Here is a 26,007-nt window from a genome sequence, read left to right on the forward strand (position 1 = left end):
AAATTAACTTAGATACCATATGGTACACAGAATTCCTCCCACTTTACAGAAAAGAGAATTCAAACTCAGTGAGCCTTGGGGTTTGGGCCAGGCCCCACAGTAAGTCAGTGATAGGGCTGGACTTGAACGCAGGTCTTCTGATTCCCAAGCCAGCATTCAATCCTAGTCCCCATGTTGGTTAAACGTTCATGACACTGACTTATCTAAGTGTTGGTTGGCAAAATCAACTATCCAATAATTCCTGGGTACTCTGAAAAACTGAAAAGTGCCTGGGAAAAACCTGAAAGAGAATTTCTTAGAAGTTGTTCTTGTTTAGGGGCACCTGGGTGGCTCAGCTGGTTGAGTGTCCGACTCTTGATTTTGGCTCAGGTCATGATCTCACAGTTTGTGAGTTCAAGCCCCACGTCGGGCTCTGAGCTGGCAGTGCGGAGCCTGCTTGGGATTCTCTGTCTCCCTCTCTTTCTGCCCCTCCCCTGCTTGCCTTCTCTCTCTCAAAAATCAATAAACATTAAAAAAGTTGTTTTTGTTTGATTTAGAGACAACTGAACTTGAAAGAGACTTTTAGATCAATCTGTATGGATTTATTCTTCAGACATCGCTGTGTCCACTGAGAGTGACGTTCACATGACTGGGGTGACTTGACAGGTTTCCAAAACCTCCAAATAACCTTGTGTGACTAGGAGAAGTAAACCATAGATTTTTCTTTTTAATCTACAACTTTTAAAAGTTCAGTGTCAACGGGCTTGGAGAAATAAGTTCAGTCCACACTGAGACTGTAGCAATTGACTTGGGAAGTGTCCACATCCAAACAGAGTGAGATTTTCCAAATCCCAAACCAGACATGTGTTTCCTACTCATGTGCTTTCAGCAAAAGGCCAAATCTCTTACGGACATTTAAGGACATCTCTTATGATGTCCCTCCAACTCAGGTCACATCTGATTTCAGCAAAAACACCAGTTTATTCCTGGTTTCTGTTCTACAGAACTGAACATGGCGTTCCTTGGTTTCTTGGTCTCTCGTAACAGGTACTGGCTCTCACTGCAGTGCCAGTGGGCACGCTTTCCATGCTCTTTCCACGTTTGCTTCTCACGTGCCACAACCGTGAGGCAGGGTCATATGCGCTGCTGGGTCTGTGCTGCTGGGTACTAACTCTGATAAGCCCAATAGCCTACACACCAGCAAGAAGCACCAATAAAGCCCTACCTGAAGGGGGCTTGCTTTCTCTCTCTCTTACAAGAAGTTGTAAGCTTTCTCGGCCCCAAGTGACAAGGGGTTATAAATCCTCCGTCAAAGGGAACCTCCATGGGGGTAACTGGAGAGTTGCCATTTGGCAAAGAAGAGTAGGGGAGAAAAGTGAGTTCCACTTTTTAAAAACAATTAATGCAAAGAAAGAGCATTGCCAGGGGGCGCCTGGGTGGCTCAGTCAGTTAAGCATCCCCAGACTTCAGCTCGGGTCATGATCTCACGGTCTGTGAGTTTGAGCCCGCATTGGGCTCTGTGCTGATGGCTCAGAGCCTGGAGCCTGCTTCAGATTCTGTGTCTCCCTCTCTCTCTCTCTATGCCCCTCCCCACTCATACTCTGTCTCTCTCTCTCTCTCAAAAATAAATAAACATTAAAAAAAAGAAAAAAAGAAAGAAAGAACACTGCCAGAATTAACAGCTATTAGTGGCACATTAATGCCAGATCCAGTAGAGAAATCTAATGATCCATCCAGAGCATGAAGGATGGGGGTAATTTGCAGAAAAGAAAGAGGTTTTTGACAATTTTTATAATTTGTAAATTATTTCCCAAAAACCTATCCTGTAAATTTCTCTCCTTGAAGTGGCACCAAATTATAGTGAATATGACTGTATAGTGAACATGATCTTTGAGAGCAACGCTATAATTTAGTAAACTTGCTACTATCTAGCATTATCAGGAGTGGGATATCTTAGCTCATCAAATATCATCTGTATCTTAGACAGATGTCTGATGTTTTCAGATAAACCTGATTTTTAAATAGTCAACCTCAGTGTAGTTTACTCTTTCACTGATGATCAGAACTCTATTCTAGGGCATCTTCATGAACAGGAATTAGCATTCTAATGCAGAGACAACAAAAGGGCCTAGCGTAGGGAGTTCTCGCTGGATAACAAGATTTTCTCAATAAAGAATCGGTTGGATAATAACCACGCTACTTTTTCAATGGGTTTAACACTTCACTCCGTAGGTGGAACACCACCGTGAGGGAGGCTATACCTCTCTTCAGTACGAACGCCACTCACCTAAAAGTAAAGCAGACTAATTAAGCCATTCTCAGTTAAGTCTGCTGTTTCATGCTTGATGAAAATAATTCTGTTTACCACAATTATGTGGATGTCTCCATGCAATGCGTAATTAGCACAGTAACAACACACACGGGAATATTAGTTCTGTATCCCCGCCCCCACGTTTGTTGACTTACTGTGCATAATAACCGGGATTGAGACTGTAACAGGATCTGAGAATAGAGCCCTTAGTATCTGACAACATTTTCGGAGTGAGGCGTTCCTCTCTGACAGCAAGTGCCCGACAGGGCAGCGCTCTTGTGTTCTGCTGGCGCAAGCTCATATGCTTTGGAAAGAAGAAAACTGGCTGGAGACGGGCATTAGGCCTGTTCTCCAATGGACGGGAGTTGCTTGTAGAAAATGAAGTTGGTAGCATAAAGAAAGGGACTTTTATTCTATTCTCCAATTTATCACCAGATAATTTTTTAAACTGTGAGGAAAAGCAGACTGCGACCCTGATCGTAGCATATGTGGATATTTGGGTAGGAGCTCAGATTTACATTTTGGCACCAAAGGTTCCACATTCAGGCCCTCAAATCAAGCACTATCCATGCAAGAGTCTCTACTGTGTTTCCATTATGACCCGGCATGCCCTGGTCCTTAGATCTGGTCACTTCATCTTGAAGCTGTCAAGCAAGGACTGGAGGGCAAGAACAGGAAATAATGATTCCGGTGCAAGTGCAACCATTCTTCTAGAACAGAAACAGCAGAGTAGTGACACATAACAAACATTAACATGCCCGAGGGAGGCGTCCACAGAGCAATCAAGCGAGCTATCAAAAAGAACTGAGGGTTATGGCAAATGAAAATGAAACGCATCACAACCAATTATTCAGAGAAATAGATTACAAAAATATTCTCCTTTCATTGTCCCATGAACTAAAAATAATAAAACCAAAGGTCTATTCTTACCAGTATTCCTTTTAGCTCATTCACTGCACTCTCAGAGCCTTTTGAAGATTCTGGCTACAATTTTAAAAAGAAAGCACAATTAATAATTCAGTTTTAAAAGTCTAAACCGAGATTTTTACGGGGCAAAGTGTTGGCAACTTATACGGACTACTGGGGTTTTTTTGTTGTTTTTTTTTTTAAGTGAGGTCTATGTCTTACGGTTAGGAAAAAAGATTAGACATGTTAGTGTTCCCAAGTGGCAGTTAAACAGACAATTAGGAGAAACAGTCAAGGCATAAGGACTCGAGCTAGCATCTTCTAAATGCCATTTTGTTACTTCCTGTCGTCACCACACAGAGAAAAGATTTCGATTCCAAAGATTCAATTTCAAAGTATTCAGAACTTTTTACACGGAACTGTTCTCCACTCGCGTCGCCGGGCCTCTAACAGCGAGCGACGACCAGGAAGGCAGCAGCACAGAGCAGGAAGCAAGCGACAGGGCAGAAACCTCTCTCAGCTCCGACAGCTCCAGGCAGAGGCCGCGGGGCCTGCTGCGGGGATCTCAGGACGGAGCCAGGGGCAGGGGTCGGCCAAGAACCGGGCTTCAGGGGAGAACGTTAGCATCACCGGCTACCGAAGCGGTTAGAAAGCTCAGAGGGCTTCTCTTCTGGCCACACCGTGAACACAGCGATTTGAAATGCAGTTCTGGGTAATGTCTGCCCGCCCCTCACTCCCTCACAGTCTCCGTGGATCCCTCCACTAATTCACCGGAGGGAAAATCTAGCATGAGGTTTTCAAAGAAAGACCCGTGATCTCCTCCCCTGTCCCACTTCCTTCCACAGGGGACGGAGATGAAGAGAAAGCCTGCGGGGGACTCCCTGGCCTCTGGTTCCTGGAAAAGAGGCAAAGCTAATTTCTCTCGCATCAAGAAATGGGAAGTGATTAACAGCGACCTATAACCCTTTCCTCTCAAAAGTTATTGAAAGAATAAGATCCTGTTCCAATTTTTTAAAGGTGGACAGTGACAGGGAAAGAGGGAGTGGGGAGGGAGAGGTAGAAAGGGGAGGATGGGGGGGAAGGGAGGGAGAGAGAGGTTTGCTGCTCATGTACGGATTAGACCAAGACATTCAACTTTCGCAGCCTGCGCTTTCTGGGAAATACACATGCCACCAGCGCCAGTCCTAAGTGCCAGTCAAAAGCTCTAAGACACTAATTATAACCACAACGGTATCAACAACAAATGTCAAGGAATTTAGAAAAGATGCAGTTAAATTAGTATTCTTAAGGCAGGCTTGACTTCTGCAGGTAAACTGTTCGGGTGATGACGGCTGAACAAGCGCCCGGGGCTACGTGCCACTCGGGCGCCCTGGGCGAAGGCAGGAGCCTGGGCGAGCCTGGCCGGCAAGCACTCTCATAGCTCGTGACCTTGCAGGAAAGCACTGAGGCCCCGGGGGTGGGGGGGGGGGTGGGGGTGTCTGGAGGCGCATGCAGTGGCTTGTTTCCAGGGTTACTGACCAGGTCATTCAACACTACATCTACGTGATTTAAGGATTACCGGCGGAAAACCCAGTCGTCCACTGATCCTTGAGCAGTTGTTCTCCAGTTTGAACTGACATTAACTAATGTGTAACTGTTGGAAGAGGCAGGGCAGGAAAGAAGAAGGACAAAGTGATACTCTGAGAACGAAGGGACATCCGCAACAGCGACGGCTTAGGATTTAACACGTTCTCGACGTTTTTCTCTCTACCCTAATTTTGTTTCTTTAGGATGCCGTGTTTTCCTCTAGTCCGTTTGGTTTAGCTTATTCTTTTCAAAATAGTTGTGACTTGAAAGTCTCAAATATGACTTCGTTTCAAAGATTCCCCTTAGAGCCCCCACTCTCAAGTGGTTCCACGCTTCGGTCCGTGTGAGCCCGACAACAGTCCCGTGGGTCGGAGAGGGCCGGGGCTCCGCCCGTTCCGGGGAGAGTTGGGCCTGGGAAGCAGGGGAGAGGGCCCGGCCCCACCTCCAGCAACGGGACGCTCCACACACCAGACACCAGCGCTCAACACTCGTGCCAGACTGTCTACACCCTATCCCTTACCTGGAGAACGGCTCCCAGAGCACAGCACAGACCGGCACTCCACGCGGCTGGCCAAAGCTTCCATTTCACTGGACGGGAATCTACTCTCCCAGTGGGGTATTTTGCCCTCTTTCCATCCCCCTTTCTGTGGACAGCCCGGGGCACGACAACCCCCGCCTTGCCCGGCTACCTCGCCTGCCTGTGACCAAGTGGCAACTACTAAGGCCAGCAGAATTTGCACCCAACAGTCGTGCTCCTTGGGGACACTGAAGCAGGTGAACGGGGGCATCCGTGAGAGTCAGAAAGAGCCTTAAAGTTTGGTTTAAAAGAAGAAGAAGAAAGAGGACCAACCTGATGATGCTTTTTTACAGGTAGGAAACGAAAAAACATTTCTCAAGACAAACACCAAAAACTCTGTTCTTGGGTCTGTTTAAATGGGACACACCTACAAAGAGACAGAGGCACTGAACTAGATTCTAGGTGCTTCCATAGACCTTGGCGCTCACTGTGGTCTAGTTTGGAAGACGGCTGGTGATAGATACACACAAAATTTTTTCCTCACACTGTCCTGGAACAGGTTTGTAAAATTAGTAAAAACAATCCTATGAACCTCACCGTTTTTCAGAAGTCGGCTTAGGTCTGTTCTGACATCATCATGTGATGCCACCTGCCCACCCAGCCCTCCTCCACTTCACACTCAAACGGAAGCCTCAGGAAGGCAAGGATTTTTGTCTCCTTTGTTTACTGCTTTATCTCCAGTGCCTGAACAGTACCTGGCACAGAGCAGATACTCAATAAATACTTGTTGAATTACACAAAAGAACCAGGAATTAAAGAAAAGAAAGGGTGTAATAATTATTTGTTTGGCATAACCGTTCAGATCAAGCAGAGGAGGGCACCCTGCTTAAGTAATCTCTACAACCAGTGTGGAGCTCGAACTCACAACCCTGAGATCAACAGTCACTTGCTCTACTGACTGAGCCAGCCAGGTGCCCCCACTTTCTGTCTACAGAGATTTAGGTCAACGGTGGCTCAGAGTTCTCCTGAAATGTGTTTGTAGAAAAGTAAAGCTTTTACGACACATCAGTCTCATCCCAAGATTTCACAGTCAGTCCTGATGCGGCTTTCATCAAACTTGGAACTTGTACACTTGCGAAAGGAAACATCACGGGAGGGGAAGAATTAGTCATTCCGTACCTTTGCCTTGGGTCTAGCTGTCTGATTCACTGGCCTAAGATGAACTCCCTTTTTAATTCTATCCATCATCTCTTCCACGGCTTGCCTCTTCAGATCCGTGACTTCTTCGGCTATCAAAGAACACACATGTAAATCATCTTATGTTACAGGAAAACAGCTACTTGCTATTTTTGGTGACTTAGGAAACCTGCACGTTGTAATTAACCACAGTGCTTTTTCAGACCAAATCACAAAACATCACGTAACAATTTACAGAGGTTAGCAGCTACCAGGTAGCCACACTTTTTTTTTTAATTAAAAAAAATCCTATAATAAAAGATCTGTTTCTTAGAAATACAGTTCTAAAATCTGAGGTCTAATTTGTAGCCTGGAAGTCAATATTGGCTCATCTCTGTTAAATAAGTGAACAGAATTTGGTTCCATTTGTCAGCATAATGATAGACTTGCATTTCTCCAGCTTTGTACCCCAAATAATCATTCATCTTTGCCTCCGTGATGTTTTTAGAACTTATAACATCCTATGTCAAAGGAATCAGCCCAAAGAAGGAATAACTATCAAAAAGCCCATTTGAAAATAAAAGATAAAAGAGATCTGTTAACTTGCCACAGTCAGAAGATGAATAGCAAATAGGTGAAATCTATTTTTAAATTGCCATCTTTTATTTAGGAATCACAACGGAAGGAAACATTCACACAACCCTTTTTCAAGTCTTTTAAAACTGTCAGTGTTAAAAGAAAACACACACCCAGAAATGATTGCAATTAAGTAATTAAATTTGATTTTAAAAATTTCAACTGTCTATTGTCTAACCTTTGCACGATTTTGCTACAAAAACAATGAAGCTGCTGAAATATGCATCAATTAGATGAATATAGCTGAGGTGGGCTTAACGCTATTGATTAGAATCATGAAATCTGTCTCTTGCACAACAGCTTGACCAAAGAAGGCACTGAATCACGTTTGGAACATTTATCACCATTAATGCCATTGTAGATCTTGTGTTTACACCCGCCTCATTCACTGCAACCGATATATTTAAGTTTAAATACCTCATAAAGACCTTCCACTTGGGCTCTCTGGAACACTCCACAGTGTGGGGCATATGGTAGGCACTCAGCAGGTCTCTACCTGCTGAATGACTTATTCAAGTTTTGGCTTTACATGGCTATTAATATTTTTGCTATTTGAGCAGGAATAACCAAATCCCAAAGGACAACTTGTAAATGGAGGCCATCATAACAATGACCCCAAGCCAATGGACAGGAGTGTTGGGCTTTGCACTAATGAGGCCTACGTTATGGCTTCCTTTTCTGCCACATGGCCTTCACGCTAACACAGAGTAGCTACTCCTCGTACGTCGTGCCTAGGGGAGCAACTAGATGAATCCAGAAGGTTCTACCATCCTCACCTCAGCAGCACCTCAGTGACAGGATCACTGCTCTATTCATCAAACAACCTAGGTCTTCTGGTACAGTCCTGACTTCAGATAGGGTCCTGTCATCTCCACAGGCCACTGAAATGCTGGGAATGAAAAGTTCTCAATACCCAAATAGCATTTTTCAGATCCAGATGGCAAGGAAGCACCCTTCACCAGGCAACATGGGAAACATGGCAACAAAGCCAATAAATGAAAGAAGGCAAGACTGTGGGCTGATCAACTGTATGCCTTTAAGTAGCATTTTCTCGGGCAGCTTCTGCTGACGGCTCCCCAATCAACAAGGGGACAGATAAGAATATTACTCGGGATAGAGATTTACTCCTTCATTCATTCATTCACTCACTCACTCATTCGGTATCTGAATACCCATTATGCACCATGCGGTGCCTTGGCTGACCCTATTCAAAGTCAGGGGAGACACAAACCCAGGTCTGCCATTCGAGCACCTGGTATGGGTATGGAAGTTATTCCTTGGAATTTTTTTTTTTTAATCCTAAAAAAAACCATTTGATTTTCAGAAAGCCTGCCATTTGGAGTGAGCCTTAAGAAGAGCTGCATGGCAACAGGAACACTGCCGACAAACAGATTAGCACTCTGTAAGGAATGACTGAAACCCAATTAAATGCACCATACAAAAACTAATTAAGGCAGACAGATGGAGAATTATGGTCAACACCATTCAAATCTGCTGCAGCATCTAACATAACAGGAATTTAAAGTAGTTTCTTATTTTTGCTTGCCAGAATCATAGTGATAATTCAGAGAAGTACCACTATCTGGATTGTGTACAGATTATAAACCAGGCTTTAATTTCTTAGTCTTTTTCAAAGGTAAAGGCTTAATTGGTCTTAAGAAAAAGAAATCACTCTTATCAGATCCCCTACGCGGGCACAATACAAGGGCAACGCTAGGTTAGCTACACAAGCTTTCTCTCTCACCGACCCTGTTTTTGAACTAGCAAAAAGCAATCTATACGAACTTCTCAACTATTAAGCAGTTCTAATAAATCTGCAAGAATCACCTACAGAGAGCTCATGGCATGTTTTGTAATTCTTTCTGCCATCCCGCAGTTGGTAATTGTCTCACAAAAGCATGTAATCAGAAGGACAATAGAAATATGCAGGATGCTGGAGATTAAAGAAAAGGGACCAATGAAGACAACAGGTCTAATGTCACCGAACTGCCACAGGAAAATCAAATCAAATGTTCTTTGAGTTAGTGCTTCGAGGTCAGTCTTGGATCAGAAAGCTACATGTAATTAATTGAGGCTTAAAGTTTAAGACCCACTTGAAAAATAAGTTCGTTCCTCAAAGAAAAGACCCACAGACAAAACCATCACCTTGTTGCTCAATAAAACCTTTTGTTATTACCTACAAGAAAGGAAAATGATTTTTTTTAAATTCCACAGGATTACTTTTCTCTTTCACTAACATTTTCTAAAAGGCATTTAAAAAGAATCTTATGCCACCACGATGGACAAAATTTCTAAACAACGCATCATGGTTGAATGAGTTTGAATGTGACGTAAGGTCATAAAGTTAAGGATATTCCCTTAACTACAGTGATTACAAGAGCCTCCCGAATGAGGACTACTACCCCTCAAAGGGTAGCTGGAACCTTGTCCTTTTTTTTGTTTGTTTTTTTAAGCTAATATTTTGAGTACTTTCTATATGCTCGGTACTACTCTAAATCCTTTACATGTTAGGAGACTCGTTAATTCTCACAAGCACCCTATGAAATAGGAACTACGATTTTCTCCATTCAGCAGGTTAGCAAACTGAGGTAAGACAATACCAACATATTAATGACCTAAATATATGACAAAACAGCAAGCATACCTCTGAAATCTCAGAACTTGTTCAATAAATGCATTCTTATCAAAATTAGAGTTATTAACTTCAAAGTTTGTTATTTCTTATATTTGACCTAAAAACTACTTCTAGAATATTCCACAGACCTTCCCCTACAATCTTTTTTTTAACGTTTATTTATTTTTGAGACAGAGAGAGACAGAGCATGAATGGGGGAGGGTCAGAGAGAGGGAGACACAGAATCTGAAACAGGCTCCAGGCTCTGAGCTGTCAGCACAGAGCCTGACGCGGGGCTCGAACTCACGGACCGCGAGATCATGACCTGAGCCGAAGTCAGCCGCTTAACCGACTGAGCCACCCAGGCGCCCCTACAATCAAGCTTTTTAAGAGCCATTGGTAATAACAGTTTCTTCATTCATCAGCTCTGAGAAGCATATCAAGTGGCTAGTGAAAGCCACCATAAGATGCTAACAAAAGATAATACCGTTAGTAAGACTGGTCTCTACTTATAAATGCAAACTCCAAGGTGTTACAGACGACCCCAATGTCTGATGCTCTGTACTTACTCATCATGCATTTAATCACTGTTGATTTATTCATTTAACAACTAACTTTCAGTTTGAACTACTAACAAGTCACTATAAATAAATACCTTGCCAGACAGAGAGAAGCTCCAACCACGTATGGCTGCGGTCCATATCACTTAAGGCAGTATAGTTTTAGGGTGGCTTCAGTTTAAAATCTCATGAGCGACTTCTGGATCAGTAACGTGATATCCCAGGTAATAATCCAATAGCTCAAGAATGAGGGAGAGACTACTGCCCCATTTCATGAATTGTAAATGAAATATCACTTTCATTTCAAGGAAAACTGTATGGTTTCTGACACTGGGGGTTAAGAAGCTCAGAACTTTTTTTTTGTTTTGTTTTAACTTTAAGGGTGCTGTGGGGGTTGACAAGCTAATAATGTAATTTACTTAGACGGGGAAATCATTTTATGCTGACTGCCCTGCCAACCCTCTAAGACTTACCAACTGTCCCAAAACAAGATTGAAACACAGCTTTCATTTGTAATGGTGCTGCGAGGTTCCGGCTAAGAAAGATAGGGTCGGGTCTAAACCTGGATTCATTGAAGATGCATATAAGCTGTGGGAGACCTGCAGACAGGAGTAAGCCCTCAAAGAGCTTGCAATCTCTTCAGGAGGAGAGATGTGGAAATAACGCAAACACCACAGCAGAGGCTGGGGGATGGGACATTACAAAATCCGAAGCAAAAAGCTATAGCAACACAGAGCAATGAGCCAACACTCATAAATAAGGGTGGCTCAGTCGGTTAAGCGTCCAACTTCAGCTCAGGTTACAATCTCACAGTTCAGGGATTTGAGCCCCATATAGGGCTCTGTGCTGACAGCTCAGAGCCTGGAGCCTGCTTCAGATTCTGTGTCTCCTGCTCTCTCTGCCCCTCCCCCACTCACGCTCTGTCTCTCTCTCTCAGAACTAAATAAACATTAAAAAAAAATAAGTGGGAGTGGAGGAAGAGCCTGGAACCTGCACAGGAGAGGCAGAATTAGAACCCCTTGCCAGAGAAAGCTCTGAATAGACTAAAGGCAGCAGGCAATGCCGGAAGGAGGAAAGACAGAGCAAGCGCATAGGGGGCCTCGAGGTAATGGTCCAGTCGTAAGGAGGAGCAGATGTAGACAAATGAGGCTGAGGTAACAGCAGAGAACCATCGATAAGCAGCCTACAGGGTCTGGACTCTATTCTGATGCAGTGAGAAGCGTAGCACTGTCACAGAACGTGGGACAACGGATCTGAGAATGTCACCCTGCCAGTGGCAGGAAAGCAGCTGGCCTGGATCAATGAACCTGGGGGGTAGGAAAAGGGGGCCAAGAAGTCTGTACCAGCCTGGGCTCGAACCGGGCAAATCCACCACGCTTTGCAACTAACAGCTGCTGAGCAAACGTGCTGAGCTTCGTGTGGGTTCTACTGGTCTCCGTTGCTCTCCGTGTGGCTGCGCACCCCTGCCCGCAGCCCTGTGAGCCGATGACTCTACTCCTGGCCGCCCAGTGCCTCTGCTCGATGGGCAAGCCCTTCTTCCTCCACTCCCGTCTCTTCATGTGATCTTCCACTTCTCCCTCTCCAGTGAGCCAGAGTCCTGGGAATCGCACCTCCCAGAGTCGCTCCTGGATTTGCCACTTCTTTGTGTCTCTACTGCAACCACCCTCCCCTCATCTGAGCCAGCCGGCATCTGAATGACGGACAGCCTCTCCTCATCCCCTCATTCCTCTGCGGTCTGCTCTCTGTCCTCTTGCTGCCGACAGCGGGATGTCTTTAATAAGACCCATCTCATCATGTCACACCCCAACTTAAAACTCCTACTGCCCTTAGGATACATTTTGAAACCTTGACCACAGCCTCCATAATCTGGCTCACAGCTCCTCTCTCGCACCCCATGTTCCAGAAATACCAACCTTTGTTCAGTTTCCTGATAGGCCAAGCTCCCTCCCCTCTTTGGACCTTGAATCTGTTGCCTCTCTACGTGAACTTTTATTCTAAATACCCTCACCCCGACTTCCTAAATCCAAACTGCCCAGCATAGGCATTGCTTCCTGAAACCGGCAGCCCGCCTCCATCCTTTCTTAGAAACCTCTGCTCTTCCTCCAAGTGATCACCCTTGTTTACTTCCTGTCTCCCCCACTCAATGTAGCTTCTATGTCTTCTGTCTCCAGTACACAGCACGGCACCAGTAGACAGCAGGTGCCTGATCAAGGTTCAGCTCACTTGCTATCAACTCTAAAAACCCCTCCCCAAACCCCTCACCTGGAATCACTCCCTCTCTTTCCTTAACACATCAGCCTGTAAACTGCCCCATCCTGTAAAGACACATCCCAGCAGAATGCACGTTACAGGGACGTGATCTAGACAATGAGCTGCTTAAAGGCAGCGACATCTTGTTCCTTCTTATCAGCTGTTAAGTTCACATTTCTCCCCAAACCGCTCGTGGTCAAAGAACTCAAAAAGGACGTATGTTGCCGAAAAACTGGGCTAAAACCACTGAAAGCAAACCAAACGGGGTGAGAATTACTTGTTTCTGGTTGAGCTGCTTTTTCTTTCTTAGCACTACTGCCGCTGGGATGGGATCGCTTCCGGATCATGGACATGAGGGATCTTTGGGAGAAAGAAGAAGAATAACAGGAGGTTACTGGGTGCTTGATGATCCAAGAAATAAAATGTACTGATTCAAAATAATCAGTAAAAATCCAATTCTTCTCAAGGTACGTAAATACCAGAATTTAGGAGTCTATTTACCACTTTTAGTAAGTTATTAAACTTTTCATCACTTTAGGGAAGAGAAAGATGTCTCATCCCTTTCTGCATGAAACCATCTAATTATTCAAAGCAAATTAATTACTCAAAGAAGGGGGCCGCTATAATTACCAATATGACGCAAAGTAAAACAAATACAGAAAACAGTGTCAATATCCATACCCCAAGTTCAGAAACAGCCATCTATGTAATACATTTGAGGGAAAGGGAAGGCTGAAAGAATTAGGGGATGCTCTCAGTAAATATCTATTTGTGAAATATGGGCATAAAAATCTCTGAATCTGAATGACACAGACCAGATACTTAAGGGATAAAATACATTTAGACCACAGTCTCTCTGGCCCATGTTTTTAAAATCTGTACAAAATCCAAATCATGACAAATTTGACCCCATTAAAATTTTAAGATCTCCATGTAATAAAAGACACCATAAAGAATAAAAAAGAAACTCTACAGATCAATGAGAAAAAGCAGGTAATCCTACAGAAAAAATCGACAGAAGCCTTGAAACTCCATAAATGAAGATGTCCTAACTTCCCAAACACATACAAAAAAAAGTGCTTGACTTCATTAGTGACTAGGAAAACACAAATGAAACCCACACTGATTTAGTTACACTGTCATCAAATGGGCAAGAGACGCTAAGTCTGATAATATCAAGCATTGGTAGGTTTGTGGAATAACAGGAATTCTCAAACTGAAGACAGTGTAGCAACTGACAATACCACTTTGGAAAACTGGCATCATCCTGTGGAGCTGAAGATACACACATCCTAGGAGCCAGCGATTCCACTTCCGTGGATCTTACAGAAATGCAAGCTCTTGTACACCAGGATGCACGTACGAGAACGTTCATGTAGAATTTCCATAATTTCCTTGAACTGGTAACAACGCAAATGTCTATAAGCACCAGAATGGATAAGCACACGGAGACATTCATAAAATGGATTATGTATCCATGAATATGGATGAAGTTCAGCTACACAAGATAACACGGATGAATCTTGCAAAATAATGTAGAGTAAAAAGAACGAGACTCAAATGCAAACAGAAAAATTCTAATCATATAGTCAGGAAAAAAACCCATATGTATATTTATAGGAGTTTAGGGATATATATGTAGGCAAGAAATTTTTTTTCTTTCAAAAAGGGATAAAAGGATAAGACTCTAGGCCAGTATTTTTCTATTTCTTGATTTGGATGGTGAACACACGGGTATTCGCTTTATATTACTTTTAAACTGTACATAAGTTGGTGCACACTTCTATATATGTTATCATTCCCCCTCAAAATAGTTTACCAAAAAAACCAAATGGACCGAGAATTCTTGAATTCCTTCAACTACATTATCAATGTCCTCTGTGTGATAAACTGGATTGGACACAATCGTCCTGAGGAGGCCAAGCTGGGAAGGCACAGTGTTGCCCCTAGGAAAAGGGATGCCTGGGCACACACAGCAATACTTGGCTGAGGACAGAACAACTCAGTGTTTCCTAATGACCGTAATTTTTCAGATGTTTCTATTTCTTACTTCTGCCTTTAGTTTTATTATTAATCCTCAAACTGCCTTTTATGAAAACTCCCAAACACACTGAACAGTCTCTCGCAAAGCACACTGAAAAGAAAGCACTATGTTCTGCTTGACCCTGTGAGGCTTTTAGAACTTACCAACTGGAAAAAGTCAGTGGACCTTTGACTTCATTTAGTTTGTCTTCTTTGGACTCACGGTGGCCCCAAATGGAATTAAATTATGTTCCCAAGGAGTTAGAAATCCTTATTTACACAGAATTTTAAAACAAGCATATTTTATTCCAAAAGTTGGGAGAAATGAAATAATGCAAACTTTTTTTGCTCATTTTTCCCATTTTGTGACTGAGGGCAAGGGATATTCGATGTCTAAGGGTTAACATTCCACGGCAGAGGGGGGCTTGGAGAGGGTTGCCCCCAGGTGGGGGCCTCCCCTTACTCTCTCACAACACTCTGTAATGAACCCATTTCTGGTTCTGAAATTTTCAGTGTTGAATTATCGTACGTAAAGATTACAAAGCAGGAAGTTATTTGTACTGTTCGAAATATGTGTATATTTACATAAGTGAAGTAAAGCACCTAAGTAGATGAGAGAAAGCATTAACTTTAACTATTCTGAATTGAAGTACAGTTGGGAGACTTATATGGTACCCAGAGAAGCATCATCCGTAATATTAAAAAAGAGCCCTCTGTCAAGACGGGGCTTAGGTTACAGATAAAGTAGGTCTCCCAGGCCAGATGAGAACACCAGGACAAGGCATTTGGGACCAATAATCCAAACCTCTGGCTAAAACTGCCCCATTTCACAGCCAGTTCAACTGAATGGATAAAAGCTTCAAGCAAGAGCTCCCAAACACTGAATGGTTCAGTGGAAGGCATCGACCTTGAAATTCTTTAATAAGTGTTTCTCATGCCCACTGTGATAGTTAATTTTGAGTCAGTCTGATTGGGTCATGAGGTATTCAGATATGGGGTCAAACATTATTCTGGGTGTTTCTGTGAGGGTTTTTGGATAAGACTAACATTTAGATTGGAAGCCTGAGTAAAGCAAACTGCTGTCAGTAATGTGGGTGGGCATCAGTTGAAGGCCTCATTAGAACAAAAGGGTGACCACTGCCCAAGTAAGACAGAATTCCTTCTGCCCTCTGGCCTTGAAATTAGGATGTCTGCTTTTTCCTGCTTCCAGACTCAGACTGAAACACTGCCCTTCCTAGGTCTGGAGGCTGACTGACCTTCAGACTGAAACCACAGCCTAGGCTCTCCTTGTTGGCTCTCTTTCCAACCCACCCCGGGACTTGTCATAGTCAATAATCACGTGAACCAATTCCTTGGAATAAATCTTTTATGTGAATGTATATGATGTATACACACACATGTACATAGGTATATACACACACCCCTACAGGTTCTGTTTCTCTGGAGAATGCCGACTAATACACCAATACACCCAACTCTTCCCCGTGAGCCATGCCTGCCCAGGACCTCTCCTGCGTTCACCACTGCCTATAAAACATGACCAACGTATGCCTTCTTCCTCACTTTCCTCTCTCCCACCTGTCCCCTGGGTCAAAGGAGCAGGCCCTAGTCTTTTTTTTTTTTTCTGCTTTCATTTATATCCATGATCTATGTCGGGGTAAAACAAATGGCTGAGGAACAAAGTTAGAAAACCTTGATTTGTGGATTCAAAGTCCAATGAAACTCAATACACATGCAAATATATTTCTTTGACAAGAAAGTACTCCTTACCAAAAAAAAATTTCTTTCTACTGAGAAATTACATCTTACGCTACTTAAATTCATCTTATAATAAAAATCATTCATGTTATTCAATGAAAATTTTCTTTAAAGGGCCTTATAAAAAAGAGCTCACGCTTTAGACATACATAGTCTGAGTCCTACATTCATTTCTCAGTATAACTATAAAGTGCTCTTTGGGAAAATATTCTATTTAGGTTACACTTTACTTTTAATTCCAAGGGCTTCAAGATTTGTTAGACTAAAAATTAAAGGCCAACGGCAAGACTATAATCACTTTCTTCACAATTCTCCCTCCTCGTAGACAGAAGTGACCTTTCTTATCGGCTCAAAATTCTACACCTTAGAGAAAGATCAAAGTGATGAATTTCCTATTTTAAATGTCAAATTCAGAATATCTCCAACAGATTTAGCTACCCGGGACAGAAAAGAATTTAAAATACCTGAAATTCTTTCAATTGACTCTCGGACCGATCACATGTAAAAATTATTTTGCCTTGACTACGTCAATGGCTTAAAGTAGATTATGTCATCCCCTACTCAGTAAGGAAAACTAATGAGAATCTTTTTAAAAGGCAAAGTCCCATTTTCATAGTCATGTGGGAGGAAAATGCTACACTTTCTATTCAGACGGAGTAGCAAAGGTGCAAAGTGTGAATAAATGGCCTCTCCGGGTGGAAGGATTAAACAAAACACATGAGTTAATGAAAGGTAAAAACAAAACAAAACAAAACAAAAAAAAACGCTAGCAAAATTTTAAATTCCATTTGTTCCAGAATAAATTATACAGAAGCAGCCAGCATCATGACATGAGGAGGTAAGCTGTCACCAGGGCAAACAGGTTGTCTGACGTAATGCGGGGCGTCAGAACGAAGCACCAACCGCAGGAGGCGATATTTGACTCTAGGGTCTATTGTGCTTAATTCAGCCACTCGGGACCATCAAGTCAGCCTCAGGCTTCAGAAAAAGTGAATTCTTGTCTGCACAGATGATTCTCTATCACAAGAACGTAAACGTAATTTCTTCTTCTTATGGAACGTTCTTCTCTCGGCATTATTAAAGGTTTAAATGTGAGGTCAGGGATAAAACATAATGAGCACTTTTAGCTTAATTACTAGTCTGTGACAATTACTACTGATAAATTTTTGTTTCATTTAGCACTTTGATTTTTAAAGTAAATGAATAAACCGGAGCTTTTCAAATTCAGATCAGGATGCGAAAAGGGAAAAACACCCGAGAAAGGCTCAAAATTTCTTGGTCTTCCACTTAACGGAAATCCCAGCATCGTGGAGTGAAATTTTACAACTGAAGCATCCGACTTTTTACACAAATGTCTTGGCTCCTGGGTTTGGGACATCCACGTGGAATCAGAACATCCCGGGCAGGAGAACAGGATAGGCCACAGGACTGTCTCTGCCCTTTCTATATAGATTACAAGACGGGAGTGATACATCGGCCTTTGCAAAAATCTGCTGAGAGAAGTACCAGCTGATAAGTTTCAGCGTTTCTGAGTTTTTACTACCCACTCCTCCAATGAGGCAAAGACAGCAGTTTGCTTGTTTGTAAAGAAGGGCTACCGCTCACATCAACTTCAGGTTCTCAGACAAGGCAGGGCATTGATGCCAAGAGGTCCTCCCGCAGGCGCTTACCGGATGGGGTTGGGAGGAGGAGGGGGAAGCGGCGGTGGAGGCGGCGGCGGAGGAGGTACCGAATTCTCGGACTGGTTCACCCGCTTCTGGAGCTCGTCAACTGCACAGAGAGCAAGCGTTCAGAAAAGAGCCGCAACGGGCAACTTAACACAACACCTTTTCCCCACAGAGATGAAAACACACAGCCTCTCTCAAAATCAAGTTCCTTCTATTCGGGCAAAGTTAGAAATCTCAGTAGGAAACTGCAGAACGTCTTAACATGTTTATGCTCCAAGCTGCCCCCGCTAATGCGAGAGAGGCCTTACACAGGTTACAAGAAAACATGACTGTCTTGTGGCTACACATACAACTATGGGAAAGAAAAATAAACTCGGGACAATGCTGGACGGGCGGGAAGTAAGGGCTGAGTAGGCTGAAGAAATATTTGTTAAAATGGAACGCCACTCAAACACTAAGAAATTGTTAATACTGGACTTTTAAAATGTACAGACCGGGCATTAATTTTAAAGATGGCATTCAGTATGAATTTGAATAGCACGCTTTCCCCCACCACTTAATTTCCTTCAAAAATTGCAAATCCTCGAGTTCTTGATTTTAGCCAGACTCAGACTCTCAAAGGTCTGTTAACTTCAGAAACTGTTTGCAAAAAGCGAAGGAGCATTCTGGAAATACAATTTATCCATCCGATGCATTCACGTCATGAACGAAACAGGTATTTAAGCACCAACAGTGTGAAAGGGTCCATGCTTGGTGCTGTGCAAAGACACAGACTCTGAGTTCAAGAAGCTCGAGTTCAATGTGTACCACAGATGCGAATACCTCTAACATGGGCTCTGATAGGCTCTAGGCACTGAATACTGTTTGGACTCAGGAATGGCTCTCTCTGTCCCCAGCCAGTCCTCTCTCCATGAATGACTGCACCCCCAGTGGTCTGCCTATTTGTTTCTACATATATAACCAAGCTGGCTTTGGCCACAGGCTGCCTGGGTATTCACTTAAAAAGAATGGAATACTTCTTAATTTTAGATCAAATTAAAAAGATAAATTGTGGTTCATTTTCATTGTGGGTTAGAAAGCATTGAATCCTTTTTAAAGGGAAAAAAAAGCCTACATGGTTCTTCCATACAGATTTCGAAATTCTAGTATAAAATTAACCGAAAAGCTGAAGTGAATATTGAAGCTGTTATAAAAGGGAATGGCCTGCCTCCTTAAATCACCTACCTTCCGACAGAAACTTATTACTTATCCCTGTGGAATAATCCAATTCACACATTCCTGTCAAGCCTTCTTAGAACTGACTGAATAAATCCTTTGATTTAAATATCCCCTGGTGTTTTAAAAGTTTTTCCACTTAATATACATATTGTTGCCCATTTTATTGTTAGCTGTGATACTGAAAGTATTAGTTCATGGGTATAATTAGACACCAAACACGAGGGCTGTATGAACCTTTAAAGCTGAATTCTTCTTAGAAACGCGCCCTAAAATGAACAACGTACGAACTCCACGAACACTCCTATCTGAAGCCCTGAGAAATGCTGAAATGTTGGTCTTCTCATATTAGCGGTATCTTTGTCTCTTAATTCTGTACGTGAAGCTCACGAACACGGAGTCCAAAACAGAGGCGTAAGGGCTCGCGGATCATTGGAGAACAGTGGCCATTCGACTCAACTGCAGTTGAGTATTCAACTGCGTTTTCAAGCACTGGGCAAGGGTTCTGGACTCGCTACCGGCCCGGCTTGGGGCTGGGCGTGGGGAATTCACAGACTGCTAAGACGCGGGAGCCCACTTGATGCTTTTACCGGAATGCTTTAAATCTCTGGCTTTCTCCTCAGAATTTTGGTATTTCAATTCCAATTCCTTCTTATCTTCTTCCAGAAGCCCCAGCTGCTGTTTAAGGTTGCGTATCTCTCTGTGGAGTGCTCCGTTTTCTAGCTGCTCCTCTAAGTCTTTCACCTGGAATTTATAAACAGAACTTTACAGTCTTTCCTTTGTCAAGCAAAAATAAAGGGGAAAAACATCATTGTTTCCCTTTACTTTCCAATTCATGGCAAAGAGATTCCAATCCATCCTAAAAACCACCCAAATCCTAGAGTACAGTCAATACTTAAAATACCAGCTATGTGAATCGATATAAATTTATTGGAGACTTAACATCCCAGATAATTAAATGTTTAAACATGGGTCAAAAAGGTAAAATAATACCTATGAAATTCATTTAAAACAGATTATTACTTTCATAGCCATTTTCAAGAGAACATTAAAGTAGCATGAAAAAGAGCCCTTGGGGGACAATTAGGTAACAAGTATCAAAAACCTTTAAAAAACAAAAAAAGAAGAAAGAGGGGTGCCTGGGTGGTTCAGTTGGTTAAGCGACCGACTCTTGAATTTGGCTCAGGTCATGATTCCCAGGCTGTGGGATTGAGTTCCAAGTCAGGCTCCATGCTCAGCATGGAGCCTGCTTAAGATTCTTTCTCTCTGGGGGCGCCTGAGTGGCTTAGTCAGTTGAGCATCTGACTTCGGCTCAGGTCATGATCTCACAGCTTGTGAGTTCGAGCCCCGCATCGGGCTTTGCTGACAGCTCAGAGCCTGGAGTCTGCTTCGGGTTCTATGTCTCCCTCTCTCTCTCTCTCTCTCTCTCTCTCTCTGCCCCTAACCCACTCACATTCTGTCTCTGTCTCTCTCAAAAATAAATAAATATTAAAAAAAATTTAAGATTTTTTCTCTCTGCCCCTCCTCCCATTCATGCATGCTCGCTCTCTCGCTCTCTCTCTAAAATAAGAAAGAAAGAAAAGAAAAGAAAGAAAGACCATTTGATTCAGCAATACTACTTTTAAAATTTGCCTTAAAGAAATAGTAAGACGGGGTGCCTGGGTGGCTCAATTCGTTAAGTGTTTGACTCTTGAGATCGGCCCAGGTCATGATCTTGCAGTTTGTGAGACTGAGCCCTGCGTCAGGATCTGTGCTGCTATTACAGAATCTACCTGGGATTCTCTCTCTCTCCTTCTCTCTCTTCCCCTCACCCACTTGCTCATGCAGGCTGTCTTTTCCTCTCTCTCTCTCAAAATAAATAAACTTCACAAAAATCTTAAAAAAAAAAAAAAAAAGAGGGGCGCCTGGGTGGCTCAGTCGGTTGAGCGTCTGACTTCAGCTCAGGTCACCATCTCGCAGTTCGTGAGTTTGAGCCCCGCATCAGGCTCTGGGCTGATGGCTCAGAGCCTGGAGCCTGCTTCCAATTCTGTGTCTCCCTCTCTCTCTGCCCCTCCCCTATTCATGCTCTGTCTCTCTCTGTCTCAAAAATAAATAAACATTAAAAAAAAATTAAAAAAAAAAAAGAAATAGTAAGATACATATTCAAATATGTTCACTACAGTGTTCTTAGTAACAGGGAAGAATTGAAAATAAATATCCACCAATATTATTGATTTAAGGAATCATAGCGTGTTCACTAAATGAGGTCCTATATACAACCATTTAAAATCACACAGCTCACTACACACTGACACAGGATGATACGTTACCAGCTGGAAAAAAAAAATCAGATTGTAGAACAGTATGCACGGTATTATCCCATTTAAACTATCTTCAGGGGCACCTGGGTGGCTCAGTCGGTTAAGCGGCCGACTTCAGCTCAGGTCATGATCTCACGGTCCGTGAGGGCTGTGAGTTCGAGCCCCGCATCGGGCTCTGTGCTGACAGCTCAGAGCCTGGAGCCTGTTTCAGATTCTGTGTCTCCCTCTCTCTGACCCTCCCCCGTTCATGCTCTGTCTCTCTCTGTCTCAAAAATAAATAAATGTTATAAACTATCTTCATAAAATTCTCTATTTGCATAAAGCTTGGATAGGTACCAAAATATGGAATTCTCGGGTAATCTTCATTTCTTCTTTAACTTGTACCGCATTTTAAAAGTTTGTTCATTAGATGAAGTATGTGTTGTTCTTATCATCGTGAAAACAACACAGCGTTTAAAAGATTGCTGGGAAGTCTGCAGGGGATCCCACAGACAGGGGAGAGCCATTTAAGACCACACGCATGAAAGACCACCCAGAGGAAGTATATATTCTAGCGTAACCGCCTTACAAGTCCTGATTGCTACAACTGCATTCACGATGTGCTCAAATTTAGTATCACCTATTCTCTCTTCCTACCCCGACAAGGTACATATACAGTGGCTGAATCCCACACCTCACGTCAATTCGGTTGGCTCTAGGCCCATGTTATTTACTAAATGCGCTAACTATAGCTAGTAAGACTTTTCAAAACTGAGACAACTCCAACACCAGCCGAATGAACATAACCCTTCTTTTATCCTCCCTCTCTTTATTTGAAATGGTAATTCCTGCACGTGGGGACCAAAAGAAAAAAAGAAAAAAATTCTCCCCTCCCCGCTCTATTCCCTAGCTCTCCCCCCAGGGGCAACTGCTGCCACTCTCCACTCATCTGGAGGTTCTACGCATACACCAACATTCCTTACTGAGGGGGAAAAAAAAATCAACTCTGCCTCATGACCAACTTTGTGAAAACTCCAGAAACTTCCGAGGATTAAACGTCAATATTATCGCTGAGAGAGACTTTGACAGGTGATGATAAAACGGCAGCCAACAAGCTTTTCTTGACAAACGAGGTACGCTGTGAGTAGTATAAATATTGATGTAATTTTTCTTAAGTGGTTTCTTTAACTTCACAGTCTTTGTTCCACCTCTTCGCCTGCCCACCCCTCCCGCCTCCTCTCTCTCACCCAGCGGGATGACGATGTTTTCTGCCTGGCGCAGGAAGGTGGGCCGTGTCAGCTGGAATCGCTCCACTCGGACAAAATGAAATAACCACTTGGGAAGTCTTTAAACATATATATTTGTGCGAGTTTTACAAATTCGGAAATTTTCTCTAAGCAATTACTACTAACATGGACGCTCCCTCCCTCTTTGAACAAAACCCATGCCTTCCAATGAGCTCTCCGAGACAAACACACTTCTCGCGGTGTACGCGGTCTCCAGAAACACAATCAACTCGCAGATGTCCCAACCGTGCTTTCTGGGCCTTAACCAAGCTCTTTTCGAGTGCTCTCTCTTTCCCTCGTTTCTTCAGTCCTTTGGACGGTTTAAAGATCATTATGAAGTCTGGGATAGTGCGCTCTAAATCTTCAATTGGACACTAAATTAACTGCATTTGCTGGTGACATTTTTCTAAAAAACGAGAAGACTGGAAAGACTCACTAATGCCAAGGAGGGAACTCTATCTAGGTGACCGCATTGAGCCCTCTCTTGCAGGTTGGCGTGTATCCAGACTCCAGAAGAAAATCTGTTACCTTTTTCTGATGCTGAATTCTCTCTTCTTCAAGTTGCTGGACAAGTTTTGCATTTTCTTCTAAAGCTTTTAACAGCTGCTGGTCGGGGGCAGAGCTCTGCAGCAGAAGATGGCTCTGTCTCTTGAGCTTGTTCTGTTCGATGAACATCTGTAAGAGGTAAGGACAAAAAGATATACGTGCCAATCAATCTCGCGTATCTCCCCAACCGAAACCAGAGCAACAGGAAAGCACGTGGAGCTTCTGTTAAAAAATTAAAGGCGGGACACCTGGGTGGCATCTGACTCTTAGTTTTGGCTCAGGTCATGATCCCGTGGTCTGCGAGATCGAGCCCCACGTCAGGCTCTGCACTGACAGGATGGAGCCTGCTTAGGGTTCTCTCTCCTTCTCTCTCTGCCCCTCTGCCACTTGTGTTTTCTCTCTCTCTCTCTCTCTCTTTCTCAAAAATAAATAAATAAACATTTTTTAAAAAGTTAAAGACGATTGCTGAATGGTACAGTATCATAGTTCTAGAAGTAATGACCCCTATGATTTCAACCATAACTTTGATGCTGTCTTCAAGGACCTTCACCCTTGCCCCAATTAGGCATACAGGCAATAAATGAGTCTTATTTTATACCTCAGTTTTTCGTTGTTTTATTGTTTTAAAATACATTAATACTTAATAGTCCTGACTAATAGTTATTAAGAACTTATCTTATACCAAGTACTCTACTAAATACTTTATACGTGTTATTTTAATCCTTACATAAATCCTATGAGTTAAATACTTCTTCCTTGAAGAGCTAAAATTTACTAACACTGTGATAGATGCGGTGTTGATTTCACACGTATCACATCATCTAATCCCTAGAACAACACTGTCAAGTAGATGCCATTAGTATCTCATTTTTACTAATAAGGTAACTGAAGTCAGAGAGGTTAAGCAACTTTCCCAAGAACACATGAAAGTGGCAAAACCAGGATTTAAGCTAAGATCTGTCTGATTTCGAGGCCTAAGCTCTCAACCACCTGGCTAATCTCCTTCCTCTGATATTTACTAAACCTAATGTTTTGTTTTAAACCAATTAGCTTTTCCCCAGTGATAAAAGTAGTTAAGTTAGGGGGGTCAAGAAGAAATGGGAAAAGGTACATTAATGTTTACTGGCCGCTTTACTAAGCAACTTACATACCTTATTCACCTAGTCTTCACAACGTTACATTTTTGAATACGACGTTATTCTCTATGAACCTGTTGCTTCTTTTCCTTAATATCCCTCCACATGTTAGCCACCAGGTGATTCTACACATGAAATGTTTCATAAACTCTGAAATCAGGCCCATGTTATTATAGTAGAGATTCAGAGTTTCAGATTCTTTTTTTTTTTTTTAATTTTTTTTGAACGTTTTATTTACTTTTGAGACCGTGAGAGACAGAGCATGAACAGGGGAGGGGCAGAGAGAGGGAGACACAGAATCTGAAACAGGCTCCAGGCTCTGAGCTGTCAGCACAGAGCCCGACGCGGGGCTCGAACTCACGGACCGCGAGATCATGACCTGAGCCGAAGCCGGCCGCTTAACCGACTGAGCCACCCAGGCGCCCCAGAGTTTGAGATTCTTAAAGGCATTTGAAAGTAAAACTGGCATTCGCCTTCCACCAGACAGCTCATTCCTGCGTAAGAATGGAATGTGCCGAGGAGGCGTGAGGGAACGGGCGTGTGTGCACACGCATAGGTGCTGCGCACCAGGACGGTGAGGTCAGAGGCATCGCCATGCTAGGGAAGAGCCATCCAGGTTTGGCATCTGAAACCAGCAGTATAATCGAAATGAGCTATTCTGAGTTACAGAATTACAGTAATGTTTTAAGGCATTTTCCCCCTCTTAAAACATTATTATTATTATTAATGTTTTAAGGCATTTTCCCCTCTTAAAACTTTTTACTATTATTACAGTAATGTTTTAAGGCATCTTCCCCTCTTAAAACATTATTATTATTATTATTATTATTGCTACTATTACTATTACAGTGATGTTTTAAGCCATTTTTCTCCTCTTAAAACTCAACTTGATTGGGGTCCCTTGCCGGTGTCTTAGCAAATACCTTAGAGAGGAAACAGGAAGGCCTGAAAATAGCAGCCAGAGTCACTGAGTTCTCTGGCTTTCCGGCAAGTGAGGGCTTTTCCCAAGAGTGCTTGGTGGCCAGGAGCAGAAAGAGAGGCAGCAGTTGGTGTGGGCGACCAGGACAGAGCCGGTGAATTCAGCAGACAAACAGTGCTGGGCACAGGCCACCGTCGTCAGTCAAGGCACGGCTGTGTCCCTCTCACTGCACTGCTTCTCTGAGCTCCCGTTCTCTCTTGGGGGAAAGACACAGCTCTCCTTCCCTACACAGCACTTAGGAAAACTTGTTCAAATTTACACGATCAAAAATTATCTCAACTTGGTTCTTCTGAAAAGAAAAGGTGAGGATTATGTCTTGGGGATGTTAATAATGTGAATTTCTTTCTCAAAACCCTGTAACAATCCCTAAATAGTAAAAGCATACGATGAAAAGAACATACAGAAAATAAATTCCCCTAGGTAACGATGGTAACGTGAAAAGACTTAGTCTGACTTTTTCTAGATTTGAAGACACTGACATGAAATATTCTACACAACGCCTTCTAACGATGTGTTTAAAGGAAATTTAGTGACCAAACGCCTATGACTTTGGCTTTTAACTATGATAAGAACTTGACAGCTAGGGTTAGAGAGGTTAGTCTCT

General features: G+C 42.9%; 1 protein-coding gene across 2 annotated transcripts in view; it reads right to left on the reverse strand.

Annotated features, from left to right (window-relative positions):
* SHTN1 (shootin 1) overlaps window positions 1–26,007 on the reverse strand; it is a 101,381-nt gene that overhangs the window by 23,896 nt on the left and 51,478 nt on the right. For both annotated transcript variants that reach the window (XM_049646507.1, XM_049646508.1), the window contains exons 9-14: window positions 23,271–23,417; window positions 19,768–19,921; window positions 17,966–18,065; window positions 12,793–12,875; window positions 6,459–6,568; window positions 3,221–3,274 (exon numbers count right to left, since the gene is read on the reverse strand). In XM_049646507.1, the coding sequence (XP_049502464.1) occupies window positions 3,221–3,274; window positions 6,459–6,568; window positions 12,793–12,875; window positions 17,966–18,065; window positions 19,768–19,921; window positions 23,271–23,417 (648 nt within the window). The remainder of the gene's footprint in view (window positions 1–3,220; window positions 3,275–6,458; window positions 6,569–12,792; window positions 12,876–17,965; window positions 18,066–19,767; window positions 19,922–23,270; window positions 23,418–26,007) is intronic.

Source organism: Panthera uncia, chromosome D2 (assembly GCF_023721935.1).
Source record: "Panthera uncia isolate 11264 chromosome D2, Puncia_PCG_1.0, whole genome shotgun sequence".
Classification (NCBI taxonomy): domain Eukaryota; kingdom Metazoa; phylum Chordata; class Mammalia; order Carnivora; family Felidae; genus Panthera; species Panthera uncia.